Below are 16,648 nucleotides of genomic sequence, written 5' to 3'. Positions count from 1 at the left end.
CTCTTCTGGAAGTCGATTCCAGCTGCGTGTGGCATAATAGCTAAACGCTGTCTCACCTTGTTTTGACTGAACCCTCTGTATTTCAAACTAACTTGATCCTAATGATCTGAGAGGTCTGTTAGGTTTATATTCAACAAGCATATCTGCAATGTATTTAGGTCCTAGGCCACTGACTGATCAATTCTAAATGTAACTAGAAGCCAGTGTAAAGACCTGAGGACTGGAGTAATATGCTCAGATTTTTGGTACGGGTGAGAATCATGGCAGCAGCATTCTGAATGAGCTTCAGCTCTCTAATGGTCTTTTTAGGAAGGCCGGTGAGAAGTCCATTGCAGTAGTCCACCCTACTGGTGATGAATGCATGAACAAGTTTCTTGACTGGATACAAAAAATCTTATTCTGGCTATATTTTTTAGATGATAGTAGGTTGATTTAATTATTGAACAGGTTTCCCAAACATGCTCCATTTTTGCCATTGGTCGGCCAAACAAATAGTCCCACCCCAAACACATGCCACTGGTTGCGCCAATGTAATTGCAATTGAGTTGCTCAAACAAAAAGATTGTAAATCTGTTTAGTGCTGCTAGTGGCTTTATTTATCATCACAGAAGATCTAATTTTCTGGATGCTGTACCTTTAAAATATTGGATTACTTTCATTTTACTATAATTTTATAGATGCAATTACAAATAACCTACTTCATAAGCAAACAAACTTAATTTTCTATCATATACATGTTTTTTGATTTATTTATTTATTTATTTTTTTTTTATGGTAAACTTTTTTCCCAATTTGGAAAGTCCAATTCCCACTACTTAGTAGGTCCTCATGGTGGCGCGGTTACTTAACTCAATCCGGGTGGCGGAGGACAAGTCTCAGTTGCCTACGCTTCTGAGACAGTCAATCCGTGCATCTTATCATGTGGCTCATTGTGCATGACACCACGGAGGATCTGCATGTGGAGGCTCATGCTACTCTCTGCGAACCATGCACAACTTACCACATGCCCCATTGAGAGCAAGAATCACTAATCGTCACCACGAGGAGGTTACCCCATGTGACTCTACCCTCACTAGTAACCGGGCCAATTTGTTTGCTTAGGAGACCTGGCTAGAGTCACTCAGCACACACTGGATTTGAACTTGCGACTCCAGGGGTGGTAGTCAGCGTTAGTCCTCGCTGAGCTACCCAGGCCCCCACATAAACATTTATTTACCTATTAGTGTCTATCCAAATGTTACATTTTATATATATATATATATATATATATATATATATATATATATATATATATATATATATATATATATATATTTCACAAATGAAAACCTAAAAATAAACAGTCTGCCATCATTTACTCACCCTTATGCTGTTCCTCATGTCTTTCTTGTTTTCACCCATGAAATATAAAAGGAGATGTAATAGCGTCAGTCACCATTCAGGTTCAGTGTATGGATAAAAGATGTAAAGAAAGTGAATGGTGACCAGGGTTGGGGAGTAACGGAATACATGTAATGAGATTACATATTTAAAATACAAAATATAAGTAACCGTATTCCAATTACAATTTAAATCATTGGTATTTAGAATACAGTTACATTCAAAAAGTATTTTGATTACTGAAGAGATTACTTTGCATTTTATTGTCATTTATTTCATTTAATATTTAGTCCTTTCAGATGGAAAACATTTATACATATAAATGATGTGATCCAAATTGCATTTGAACAGCGGAAACACTTTCTTATGATGTGTTACATTCATACGAGCAGACAGAGAAATAAGTTTGAAGTAAGTTTGGAGCAGAAGAAATAGAAATAAACCTTGTGTAAATTGTCAGCTTTACGCTAAGCTAAAATGCTATTTCTAGCCAATTTACATGCACGTTACCAGGTATGATCATATTTGCTGAAGAAGTAATCCAAAGTATTTAGAATACGTTACTGACCTTGAGTAATCTAACGGAATACGTTACAAATTACATTTTACAGCATGTATTCTGTAATCTGTAGTGGAATCCATTTCAAATGTAACCTTCCCAACCCTGATGATGACTGATGCTAACATACTGCTTAACATCTTCTTTTTGTGTCCCAATGAAGATACAAAGTCATATGGGTTTGGAACAACATAAGGGTGAGTAAATTATGACAGACTTTTAATTTTTTAGTGACCTGTCTCTTTAACTGTATCAAATTTCAGCATAATTAAGACAATTTCTTGGCTCTGTTCATACCAGATGAATCACATGCCTGTGTTTGTGACATAAACTTCACAAAAATCTTTCAAGCAGGTAGACTGAACAAAATTATTTGTAAACTAATGACTGATATCCTGTAGGGATCAACATCTCAGCACATTGTAGAACACTACAAAGCACAATTTTTAGATTTAGTTATTCAAGGTTTGATAAGATTTCAAATAACAGCACACTGGGTCTTTATTCGCTAGAGAAAAATTGACTGAGCGATGCTAAGTTCTTTAACGCCTGCTTTTGACCTGTACTTTAACAATGCTGTGGATTTGTTAGTTGAAAAGCTGCTCAGCCCAGCATGTTTTTCATATTAAATAACTCATTTTGCATTTATTCTATTGGTGTGCATTCCTTTAGGAAAGAAAATTCACATTTGATATATTGACAAATGAACAATCTTTAAAATCCTAGATAGCAATGAGATAAGTGGAGAGCAAAAGGAGACTTTTGCTTAGGGCTCCTGCTTCTCAGATTTATATCCTGTGAAAAAGACCCCAGTAATCTGACATGCGTCTCCTCCAAAGTTTCAGAAAAGATCTTAACAATGTCTCAAACTGTGCTCAGATTTGCCAAGATCCTTAAGTCAAGATTTTAAATGTCAGAGATGTGAATAAGAACAAATTATTCAAAAACCAAATTATCTGAGCTACGCTATCTAAATTAATATTATAGCTCTCTTTTCTTACAGTTTATCAACAATTGTATTATTTGTTTATTTTTGTTTTATTTACTTTTATGTCTCCTAAAGAAAGAAACATCTGAGACGAAGTTGATACTTTACTGGCCAAAAAATGAATAATTTTCCAAACAAAATCTTTACAAAATGTAGTTTATAAAACGTAAAAAAAAAAAAAAATTATTTTGTAGTTTTGTATTTTTTTATTTAATGGAATTTTGTTATGAAATTGAATTTTTTTTCTTAGCAATAAATGAAATACATTAATAACAAAAAAATTATTTATAATAAGGCAGAGGATATTGGCACAAAGTGCAAATAGCGATAGATGCTATTTACACTAAGTGCACATAGTGATAGATGCTGTTTACACTAAGTGCAAATAGCGATAGATGCTATTTACACTAAGTGCAAATAGTGTTAGATGCTATTTACACTAAGTGCAAATAGTGTTAGATGCTATTTACACTAAGTGCACATAGTGATAGATGCTGTTTACACTAAGTGCAAATAGTGATAGATGCTATTTACACTAAGTGCAAATAGTGACAGATGCTATTTACACTAAGTGCAAATAGTGACAGATGATATTTACACTAAGTGCAAATAGTGACAGATGCTATTTACACTAAGTGCAAATAGTGTTAGATGCTATTTACACTAAGTGCACATAGTGTTAGATGCTATTTATACTAAGTGCACATAGTGATAGATGCTGTTTACACTAAGTGCAAATAGCGATAGATGCTATTTACACTAAGTGCAAATAGTGTTAGATGCTATTTACACTAAGTGCAAATAGTGTTAGATGCTATTTACACTAAGTGCACATAGTGATAGATGCTGTTTACACTAAGTGCAAATAGTGATAAATGCTATTTACACTAAGTGCAAATAGTGACAGATGCTATTTACACTAAGTGCAAATAGTGACAGATGCTATTTACACTAAGTGCAAATAGTGACAGATGCTATTTACACTAAGTGCAAATAGTGTTAGATGCTATTTGCACTCTAGCGCAAATAGTGGAAAATACTTTTACAGCTTTGTTTAAATACTAACATACATTATAGTGGCATTACTTCAGCATTTTTATTGTGTTTATCTGGAGTCACACAGACACCCTACACCAACCCCTACCCCTACCTTACAAAAATTAACCATGGTTTTACTACAGTAACCATAGTATTGCCATGGTATTTTTCTAGTAAAATCATGGTAACCACAAAATTTGTGCAATTTGTGCATTTTGTCATAAAATCCTGTGTTTCCACCAGATTATTGGAGCGCAAATAGTCACTTAGTTATCCAATCTCTTAATCCACTAAATGTCTAACCCGTCAATCAGTTTAATGTCTCTGCCCCATCGCGAAAAATTCAAATATGCCCACTTTCATTTGATTAGCAGTCGACCCCAAATAAATCTGTCATGGCTGTCCTGAGTTTGGTCTGAGCAGTGGTGGGCAGAGTTAGTGTAAATAGCCTCTGCCAACAAGATGGGCTATTTGCACTTAGTGTAAATAGACACTCCGTTATAATAAAGGATGCACCACTACAAAATTGTTTTGCCGATACTGATTTACGATTATGTAAAACAAAATCTTCCACTGCCGATAGTTTGGTGGTTCTGCTATTTATAATGCTAACACGTTTCAAAACATTGTTAATTGATTATACAACTTCAAAAGACATTTAAATAATAAATTTAACCTGTGTCTCTGCCTTGTTGCTTTAAAACAATCAGCCGGTGTCCGAAAGCACAGATAATTGCTTTTAACGACCAATACCGATGATTGTCAGATACATCGATGCATCGCTATTTGTAATCAATAACATTAATACAATACAAATCAATAAAATTTTCATCTAGTTTTTTTGTTTTTATACACTTTTCTCAACTTCTAATTGTGTTGTCCAGAGTTATACCCTATGTAAACATTTAATAGTATTGCGTACACTACTTGTTTACTGTGTACATGTCAAATAAACTTGAAACAACGAAGCGCAGGCCTCGGGCACACTGTTGTCTTTTTGTGTAGAATAAAACTATCACTGGATGCAGAAAAACAGCAGGCGCATTACCAAGGCTGACGACACTCGTGAGGTCTGCTTACTGCCACAGTGTCCGGCCTGGAGCCCCAGCGGGAGGTCCAGAGCACGAGTAATGCCATTACAGAGACTGCCACAAACCCAATGAGATTAGACCCCTGCAACTGGCTTGCCGGAAATTCAACTAAATAACCATCTTTCATCTGGTTTCAAAACATGGTCTTGCAACCCAAGCTCTGGAGGAATTTAGTTGTTAGGTCAAAAAATAAAAACAAATAATAATAATAATCATGCAGATATGGGTTAGGAGCTTCAGTTAATGTTCACATCAACAATCAGAATGGGGGAAAATGTGATCTCAGTGATTTGGACCGTGGCATGATTGTTGGTGCCAGATGGGCTGGTTTGAGTATTTCTGTAACTGCTGCTCACCTGGGAACAGTCTCTAGAATTTACCCAGAATGGTGCCAAAACAAAAAACATCCAGTGTGGCAGTTCTGTGGATGGAAATGCCTTGTTGATGAGAGAGGTCACCTGAGAATGGCCAGACTGGTTCGAACTGACAAAGTCTACAGTAACTCAGATAACCGCTCTGTACAATTGTGGTGAGAAGAACAGTTTCTCAGAATGCTATTCTGAGATGCGGTTTGGCGCTGTTTGGCGGCACTAGGTGGATCTACACAATATTAGGCAGGTGGTTTTAATGTTGTGGCTGATCAGTGTGTGTATATATGTACACAATATATACGTCAATGACATTGGGATTTCATAAAGGACCAAACAATTTTACAACACCTAAATAGAGCAAGCATTCTACTTTCGTCTGCGGAAATTTTTTTTAATATGTTGCAACGCGTTTGGTCATGTGACACGCATGATGCATGAGTTTGGAATTAACCACAAGTGTGAATGAGAGTTGCAAGATTATCAGTGAATGACAGCTTCAGTTTTAATCTAGTCCTCACACAATGAGCTATTCTATGGCTCCAGAAGTCTTGGAAAATTATGCTCCAATGATGTGGACAACTTTTATGGAGGTTTTGTTGTTCTTTTTGGAGTTTGGTAGTATGCACATTTGTTGTATGAAAAAGAGCAGCTTGGACATACTTAACATCTCTTCTTGTGTTTCACGGAGCCAAGAAAATAATACAGGTTCGAAACAACATAAGGGTGAGAAAATGATAACAAAATGTTCATATTTGGGTGAACTATTCCTTTAATAAGTGTGACATCAGATATTTCCCACAAATGTTACAGAAAATGCACCCATGTACAATGTACACACCAGATTGTCACATACAGGCCAAAGCTTGGAGGGGGTCTATAATTTATAATTCTGGAAACAAGCATTCAAAACTTTCTCATCTTTTCCATCTGTAGGATAATGTCATTCCAAAATGTGTTTTGAAAAAAAAGTGTTTTGCGTCATTGTTGTGTCATTTCCAGTCTTCTCACATCCACACAGCCTGCATTCGGCCCATTATTCCTCTAATAGCCCACGCTAAGGGGCCCCGCTGTAGAAGACATTGGGATTGGCCAATATGCGCTCACACGCTGCCAAGTGTCCTGGGACACGGCCCTTTAATAGGTGATGAGACAGGAAGTCATATTGTATAAAGAGACAACAAAGGAAGTTGTAATTGGCTGAAGTGCGCCATCAGACCTCTTTCAACACTGGCTATGATCAATTGATGTTGACCAAGATAGAAACTGTTTCAGTACTTTTAAACAGGTAAAAATATGAGGGGTAAAGCTCTACAATGTCACTAAAAAAAGACATTAAGATTGGTCCTGGGAAGTCTGACAATACCAAGAATGTATGGTAACAGTTTATAGCTTTCATTAAAGGAAAAGTTCACCCAAAAATAAAAATTCTCTCATTATTTACTCACCCTCATGCCATCCAAGATGTGTACGACTTTTTTTCTTCTGCAGAACTCCAGTGGTTAAATCCATGTCTTCAGAAGTGATATGATAAGTGTGGGTAAGAAACAGATCAATATTTAATATTTTTACTATCAATCTCCACTTTCACTTTCACATTCTTCTGCTTTTGTTTTTGGTGATTCGCATTCTTCATGAATGTCGCCACAGGGCAGGGAGGAGAATTTGTAGTAAAAAAGTACTTAAATATTGATCTGTTTCTCACCCACACCTATCATATTGCTTCTGAAGATATGGATTTAATCACTGGAGTCATATGGGTTACTTTTGTGTGGCCTTTATGTGCTTTTTAGAGCTTCAAAATTTTGGTACCAATTCACTTGAATTGTATGGACCTACAGAGCTGAGATATTCTTCTAAAAATCTTAATTTGTGTTCTGCAGAAGACAGAAAGTCATACATATCTGGATGACATGAGGGTGAGTAAATGAATAGAGAATTTTCATTTTTGGGTGATCTATCCCTTTATTAAGTGATTTATTAATGTGATAAAATGCTGGTCTATAAAATTATTAAAGCTTCATCAAATTTCTACTTATTTAATTAAACATTGCAGTCAACATGAAATAATGTTCAAAACCCATTTTACTTCCATAATGTGACATATTTCTGAGTGTACAGAAGAGGATTAGGACCAAGTAAAAATGTAAAACTGTATTCGAGAATAAAGTAATAATATTTTGAGAATAAAGTAAACATTTAGAGAATAAAGTCATATAATTATGAGATTGAAGTCAGAATATTTTGAGAGTAAAGCCAAAATTACAAGAATAAAGTCATAGCATTATGTAATTAAAATCAGAATATTTTTAGAATAAAGTCAAAATTACAAGAATAGGGGCCTGGGTAGCTCAGCGAGTAAAGACACTAACTACCACACCTGGAGTCACGAGTTCGAATCCAGGGTGTGCTGAGTGACTCCAGCCAGGTCTCCTAAGCAACCAAATTGGCCCGGTTGCTAGGGAGGGTAGAGTCACATGGGGTAACCTCCTCGTGGTCGCTATAATGTGGTTCGCTCTCGGTGGGGCGCGTGGTGAGTTGTGCGTGGATGCCACAGAGAATAGCGTGAAGCCTCCACACGCACTATGTCTCCGCAGTAACGCACTCAACAAGCTACATGATAAAATGCACGGATTGACGGTCTCAGACACGGAGGCAACTAAGATTTGTCCTCCGCCACCTAGATTGAGGTACCCAATAACAGTACCCATGGATTTTTTTTAAGTTCAACGTCACTAAAACGAATGCTACCCAACCCATCACCCGAACCAACCCAGCCCTCTCTGATCCCAAAAGAAATAATCGAAAGAACTTCCAGTTAAAACATTCACAAAAGCATATCAATAAGTTATCTAAAGTAAATCTTAAAACAAGTACCTTTAGGTTTGGCTTTTCTTTGAGAGTAAACCCATATATACTATTCGAATACATGACACGGCTTAAAGGATGCCCATGGCCTTTCGTCACCACAGATTGAGTCACTACAACTCCACGAGGACTTAGAGCGCATTGGGAATTGGGCATTGCATATTGGGGAGAAAAAGGGGATGCCAGTTCGAGAATAAAGTCATAGCATTATGAAATTAAAGTCGGAATATTTTTATATTTTAATATATTATTTGGGTTTTTCCGAAGCTCTAAGTTGAACATTAGTAGCACTTAAATTGGACTTACTACAACACATTTCCCAAAAGCATCATTATCTAAGTAGCACGTAAAAACGCTTGTAAATTATCTAGAAATATGAACCGCTCTTAAATCCATAAAGTGCAATTACTCGTATTGTTCTTGCATCTTTCACAGTTTATCAGATACAAAGGGACATTTAATAAATTATATTAATATAATTTGATCATTGGAAAGCCATTGTACACTGTTTAAGAGGATATAAAATGTGTTGAAAAAAAAATCGCACTGAAATCAATATGCAGTCTCCTCAGTCTGTGCATGCCACGTGATAAGTCTAAATTAGGTCTAAAGATAGATCTAAATTTACATGACACATAATACAGTATAACGTTTTATTGGCCTTCTTTGATAAGCATAATTGTAATGGCAACAGAAAGATATGTTCTTACTGAACAGATTTACTTATATGCGAGTAATGTGTCCCTGCAGTTTAAAACTTAAATAGGCCAAAACAAATAATTAAAATATTGTTAACAAAGTAATTTAGAGTGAGAGTGTGCAATGAGTGATTCACTCTCTCTCTCTTCCTCCTCCTCTTCGTCCTCCCTCCAAATGATGATTCAAATAGTCCTAATCTGTTTACATGGCAGTCACCATTTAAAATGCCCATGCGTACTTGAATACTGTATAATGGCAGTAAGGCTACAAGTACACACGTAGGGCTGGGGAATATGCTAGAAATATATTCATGATATTTTTATTAAAAAAATTAGCGATATCCGATTACATAGTCAATCCCTCACGTTTGTGCTATTGGCTGATCTGTACAATTCCTTTAGTGAATGGTGTGCTAAACCATTGCAGAGAGTGCATGCTAGTAAACAGCGCATTTACCAGGCACAATTCATTCTTAGTGAGGTTTTTTACGATCGTTTACAATCATCTTAACTTTTCCCAAACTAGCACGTAGATCGCTAGTTATAAAGTAGAACGTAAGTGCTTCGTTAAGGGAGCTGTCCGGTCCAAAGGTGCTGAAACTTTGTCTTCTCATAATGAAAATAATGTGGACATACTGACAAACATGGAAGTTGTTTGTAACCTTGTCGAGGCACATAAATGTATTAACTATTACAGAACTGAATCACAGAAATAATGATGGCTTTAGTATCAAATTTATTAATTCTTAACTTCATCGAGAATAATGAAAGTTATGCAAAAAATGTATGTAACATGAATGAACGTGATCACATAGCCTAAAGTTGTGTTTCTTTAGCTGGGACCTGAACAGATGAACAAAGAACAGGATAAAATGATTATATAATTGTATAAAATCTAAATATTAACAGATCATCTAACCAAATGCAGATACAGTTCTAAGTACTGTGCACTTGTTGCCTTACTGCCATTATGCAGCATGCAATTTGACTGAAGAAGAGGAGGAGGAAGAGAGAGAGTGAATCACTTAGTGCACACTCTCACTCAAATCTCCTTTGTTAATCATATTTTAATTATTTCTTTTGGCCAACTGATTAAAGTTTTAAACTGCAGGGTTACATTACTCACATATGTCTTCTAAGTAAATCTGTTCAGAACGTTTCTGTTTCTGTTTACAATTAAGCATATCAAAGAAGGCCAATAAAACATTATACTGTATTATGTGTCATGTAAATTTAAATCTATCTTTAGACCCATCACGTGGCATGCACAGACTGTGGAGACTGCCTATCGATTTCAGTGCAATTTTTTTTAACACTTTTATCCTCTGAACCCTTGTACAATGGCTTTCCAATGATCAAAATATATTAATATAATTTATTAAATGTCTCTTTGTATCTGATAAACTGTTAAAGATGCGAAAACAATACGTGTAGTTGCACAGTGGGTTCATAGCTCTAGTTAATTTACCAGCGTTTTTACGTGCTACTTAGATAACGATACTTTTGGGAAATGTGCTTAAGTAAGTACAATTTAAGTGCTTCTAACGTTCAATTTAGAGATTTAACTAAATCATCCACATCCATTTCTTGCATTGATGAAGCTTCTCGGCAGTCTGTCGTTGTGATGATGCGCTGTTTCTCATAATTTTGGCTTTTTCTCAAAATAATCATAATTTAATCTCATAATGCTTGGACTTTATTCTAGAAATATTAAGACTTTAATCTCATAGTGCTATGAATTTATTCTCATAATTTTAATTTTATTCTCAAAATATTGCGACATTAATCTCGTAATATTGACTTTATTCTCAAAATATTATAACTTTATTCTCGAAATTGAGAATTTCGAGAATAACATACACAATAAGACCAGTGTACTATAAAAGTACATTGTGTCCATTTCCCGAACAATGACTCATTGCTATCTCATTGCTTAACCACCATAGTACGATGCATCGTTGGAGAAAATAACTAGCTAGTCACGACTGTTTCCCAAAACTGTAGTAACTATGTCGCACATCCATCGTTCGAACCATGTTGGTTCAACAACATAGAACTGTCATTAATGACATTATGCAGGGGGTGGAGTAAAAACTTCCACAAATATTAAATTATAATAGCTCATTTACACGTACATGAACATGACATGAAATCGGCGTGCATCGTGTAATGAGACAGATGAATTGTGCTGCAATAGATGTGTTTTGCTCTACATCAGACATTCTATTCAGACGAGATCATCCCTATGCCCTATTCCCTTTAAAGTCTTTACCATCCATGTGAGAGCAGTGGAGGGCTGAAAGATGTGGAGCCCCAAAATAACAGTCATTTGGAATTCAAGACATTTTTATTGAAAATTCAGTTTGATCTATTATGATTGGTCTCCCTATGAAGTGCCCTACGGATGTTGATTTATCCCATTTGGAACGCAGCCAAAAACGGCACTTGTGCGTTAACATGGAAACAGAATAATAGATATAGAAGCCTCAGTGAAGTGAAAACTATGAAAGGACCTATGCTTCTAACCACAGGTAAAGAGCTGTAGTTCTGGAACTACGATTTCGGGAAACACCAAATCGTTGAACTATGTTGGTAACGATAAATCTTACGACCATAGCTGGCTAACGATGCTTTTGGGAAATGCAGTCCTGGTCAATTTTAATATAATGTTGACTTTCACTAATGATTTGGTAAATATTAGATAATGAAGTAATGTTTTTAATATTGTTAATGACATTTATTAAGTGTTTTCAAAACATTTAAATGCTGTTTGGGTAAAAAGTAAAAAAAAAAAACAATGTACCTAAATGTATATTCGTTGTATATTCCCAGAAAATGTATTTGCTAATAGCATGTTTCCATGATGTAATAAAATAACATGTTTAGCTACAAAATTAATTAAAATATTTGTTTGAATAATAATAATTAAAAAAAACGATTAAAAAAAAAAGTATGTCCCTCAGGGCTACAGCGATCTGCTTTGCGCCCCCTGGGCTTTACAAAGTTGAGTTCTCCTGCTTAAGCACAATGACAAATAAGAGGAAATTATTTTGCTTTAGAAAAAAAAAAAAAGTTGTCTTCATAATATCATACTTTTCTAATGTTGTATAAATGGGTCTTAATATATGAAAATATAAAGCTGACTTAATATTTTGGTAAGTGGCTCCATTGCAAGGGAATCATCATATTTTATGGGTCCTTGTCATTAAAAAGTTTGAAAACTTCTGATCTAGGCAAAGGGTGACTAATTGGAAGAATCTAAAAATAAATAAATAAATAAAGATAGTGCGAATAACTTGTACGCCAACATTTTTGGATGCTACATAATTCCTATCCGGACATGGCTGACATGAGGGCCAGAAATGTGCTGATTACTCACTTGCTGAGGGGGTGTCTGAGTGCACTGGTGGCGTCGAAGGGACAAAATTGGGGAAGAAGAAGGAGCGGAGAGAGTGATCGGAGTGGAGAGGAGAACGCTGGGTCGGCAGGTTTTCACAGCTGCCCGCCACACTGCTGTTAATCTTCAGGTTCAATGGCTTGTTCTTCTTTTTTGCTCTACAAAGAGATTCAAAAGAAAAACCAATGAACCCACAAGAAAACAAGACCACAATGTGTTTCTGGTTAAGATCATGCATACTAAAATTTTTGTTGCTGCTTTGAGTGCTTCTCACAAACATACAGTACTGTGGCTTAATAAGGAAAACACACACATATTCATCTCACACTGCTAACATACAATGTTGCTTAAAGTGTAGCTTATTTAGACACAGGTTTTTCTTCAGCTGAGATTTCTGACTGCACACTATGAATAAAGAAAGCACAGGTTATCAGCAACTCACTGTGAGGCCTCTATCAGCAATTCAACAAAAAACACACATTATAACATTCAAATCCAATTAAACCTATTTGCTGTGCATGTGTGTGTGTGTGTTTGTATGTGTGGGTGGGTGTGCAAAAGAGGGTTTCTTAATGTTCAGAAAAGATGTCTCTACATAAGTGAATTTGAAAATGACAAGAAGACAATGAGACAGACAAATATGGATCAGCAAATTAAAGGAACAGTAACAAAAACAGCAAAAAAATGAAAATATTCATCATTTACTTACCTTCATGTACTTCTACAATACAATACAAGATGTGCATTAAACAAGGAATGTGACTGAATAACTCGTTCATAAATGGACTAACCAGGGGACCAATCATCGCATCTGAAATGTTGCTCTGGTCATCCTGAAATAACGGTGTCTAGAAAATCCAAAGCCAGCATAGAGTTTGCAGAGCAAATAAGTCGAATACAAACTTGAACTGTGCTGAAGAGCAGGTTTCTTGACACTTTTGAAAAATATCTTATTGATCCACATGACAAAGACATAAGCAAGGAGGAACGCACACACATAGTGCAGAACTGTGACCTGCTGTCGCTACCAGACATGAAACAAGTTCTTAAAGTGTTTTGTCTGTGTGCACTAAACCATGAGTATTTTAGTAATAAAGGAGTCACAGTGGCTACAATTTCTCCAGAAGTGATGATTTTGTTCTTTTGAGCACATGGGATGGAAACGTGTTTTTATTTGCACATTGTTTTTGCGATATAATGGTTTTTTCACATAAATTTAATTTGCAGTTTGAATGGAAACATAGCTAATGTCATAGAAATATGCCAGACATTCAACAAGGAAGCAGTTAATGCACATTTAACTGGTCCTGCTCGACCCGTTCCGAGCGGGATTTGAATCGGCATCTCCGGCATGTGAGGCGGGCATGCTAACGAGGAGGCTAAATGCTAAAGCCCCTAGCGTCAGTCGCTAGTGCACCACTTGAGGCCAGGGGAGAATGGTTTATACGCATTGCACAATTATCACGTACCAACTGGCTCCTGTTACACTCACCCCCCTAAACCTAACTCCCATTCGGGTCACGGCACCACTGTAACCGGTCTTGCTGGACCCGCTCCAAACAGGATCCGTACTGGCATCAGCCAGCATGGGAGGCGGGTGCACTAACGAGGAGGCTAAAGGCTACTGCCTCTAGCGTCAGTCGCTAGAGTGCCACTTGAGGCCAGGGAAGTGAGGTTTACACACACTGCACAGCTATCATGTACCAGCTGGCTCCCATTTCACACAGAAGAACGAAAGTCTATATTTCTATTCTCCTAATTAAATGCATACAGCCCATTTCCACAACCAACTTCTTATGAATGTGCTGTCTTTGTTTATATCACTGGTGCTGGACAGGGAATGGACTATAAAACAGGATGCAGATGCTGCAATAGCCAGAGAAGAACCTCCGAATTAAATTGCACTTGACCCAGCCTATAAGCACTTTGCATGCGCAATTTCACCAAACCGTCTTGTGCGTAGACTTTGCGCATGCTTGCACGAAAATACCAAAACTACATGGCCATACCCATAGACTTTGCGCTTATGATTTATCGCATAGCGCTGTGCTTAGCACTTAGTGCTCTCAAAGCACTCTTAGTGTTTCACCGAAGGACAAAAAATAATACAGAGTTGGAAAAACATGAGGGTGAGTAAATGATAGAATTTTCATTTTGGGTGAACTATTTAGACTATCATTGAATCTTTACAATGGTGTGAATCTTCATCAAAGTATTGTATTTGTCCAGACAGCACTCTTAAAAACAGGCATTTTCATATTTGTTCTATGTAATCAATTGTAATAGGAGCTCTAATTACACCAACACAGATGTAAATATTTCAAAGGGCTTGTGGTATCATTTTAAAGAACTTCAAAAGAAAGAGTGTGGATCCCTGACTGGTGATTTTCAATGGTCCTGGATCACTCACAGAGGCCACTTCTAACTGTAACGTGAATGAACAAATTGGATCTGATTTATGTCTAAGCATAGTTTTCATCTGAAAAGAGGATGTTTACTAAGTTTTCAACTTAGAAGGGAGAGATAGATAAAGTTGTTAATAAACTAACAGGTGCACTCAGTGTTTTTCCTCAAAACATCTTACCCCTAAATAAATTATTAGTACTTTTCAAAAATATGCTTAAAATCATGAACACTCAGATGCAATAAAGATTCCAGGCATATCAGTAACCTAATAGAAGCAGGTTTTATTTTGCATCAGACAAAAACTACCTATTTTATCAGACTTCTTTAACTCCCAATTATCAAACACAAAAAGCACATTTCTATGATGGCAAAAACTATTGTTTTGGCATGATGTTGCATCCACACTGCTATTTGTCATTTTAAAGTAAATCTAAGACTACTGCCATATCCACCTGTAAAACATAGACAAAAATTACAGAGAATACCATTAAGGGAAGGAAAAGGCAAGGCAGTGTCACGGTACATAAGCAGAAAGAAGGACCCAAGCGCAGGAAAGAGTAAGTATTTTTTATTTAAACAACAGAAACAAACAGGCAACACAAAACTCACAAGGGAGAGAAAACAAACAAAACATAAACCAGAATTAAAGACTAATTAGGACCGACCGGAAGCAGGACTGGAACAGAAGAACATTCTAACAAACCGATTCAACAAACACAAGAGGAAAGAGGGCACAACATATAGAACCAAACACATGAGGAACAGGTGCAGACAATCAACCTGAGGACTAAACATGGAGGCGTGGCAAGAGGAAACAAGCAGACAGAAAACAAAACAGAGCCATGCGCTCAAAAACAAGACAGACACAAACACATTAACAGACAACAGAAAGAAGAGGGCTTTCAAACCGAGGTGCCCCCCCCCCCCCCCCCCCCCAACGGACACCCCTTGGCATCCAAACTAGACAGACTAGGCCAAGGGACAGATAACAAACCAGGGGGGGTGGGGGACACCAGAGGGTTGGTCTGAGGCAGTCTGTAGGATGACTGGAAGGCCATGGCGGGGCCAGAGAAGGACCCAGAGGCCAGGGCCAAACCAGAGGGGAACCTGGAGACCAAGGCAAAGTCCAAGCTGCTGAGCAGCTGGTGAAGTCAGTGGTGGCCACAGTGGACTGGACAGACTGGTCGTTATTCATAGGGGACAGGACTGGGTCAGATAGGTCGACAACTGCTGGGGACAGGACTGGGTCAGACCGAGTGAGGACCGCAGAGGGCTGGTCAAACTGGGCAGGGACCTCACAGGGCTAAAAAGACAGGTTGGTGATTGTTGGGGACAGGACTGGGTCAGACTAGTCAATGACCACTGGGGACAGGACTGAGTGAGTGGCACCCGATGGGAACTGAACAGACTGAGCAACAGACTGGTGACTGGTGTCTGACGGGTGCTGGTAACTGGGCTGAGCAACAGAATGGTAACTGGCGTCTGACAGATGCTGGCCACTGGACTGATTAAAAGGCTGGTAACTGGTCGACTTTATCGACGGCCACGGGGAACAGGACGGGCTCGTCAATGGCCACGGGGAACCGGAAGGGCTCATCGACGGCCACAGGGAAACGGACGGGCTCGTCGACGGCCACGGGGAACAGGACGGGCTCGTCGACGGCCACGGGGAACCGGACGGGCTCGTCGACAGCCACGGGGAACCAGATGGGCTCGATGGCTGCCGTGGTCGTGAGTGCTGGCAGCAACTGGGGAACGGCCTCCGTGGTCGTGAGTGCTGGCAGCGAATGGGGAAGCCTTACTCGGCTTCTTCTCCTCCTCTGTACGGTCGAAAGCACTGCTGGTGGCGACTGGG

The 16,648-nt window shown here is 37.8% G+C and overlaps 1 protein-coding gene across 4 annotated transcripts in view; it reads right to left on the bottom strand.

Moving 5' to 3' along the window:
• ksr2 (kinase suppressor of ras 2) overlaps positions 1-16,648 on the bottom strand; it is a 159,740-nt gene that overhangs the window by 72,225 nt on the left and 70,867 nt on the right. For all 4 annotated transcript variants that reach the window (XM_051692674.1, XM_051692665.1, XM_051692650.1 and 1 more), the window contains exon 6: positions 12,370-12,545. In XM_051692674.1, the coding sequence (XP_051548634.1) occupies positions 12,370-12,545 (176 nt within the window). The remainder of the gene's footprint in view (positions 1-12,369; positions 12,546-16,648) is intronic.

This window comes from Myxocyprinus asiaticus, chromosome 4 (genome assembly GCF_019703515.2).
Source record: "Myxocyprinus asiaticus isolate MX2 ecotype Aquarium Trade chromosome 4, UBuf_Myxa_2, whole genome shotgun sequence".
In the NCBI taxonomy this organism is placed as follows: Eukaryota; Metazoa; Chordata; class Actinopteri; order Cypriniformes; family Catostomidae; genus Myxocyprinus; species Myxocyprinus asiaticus.
Note: the sequence above shows the minus strand (reverse complement) of the source record. Positions and strands in the feature narration are given on the sequence as shown.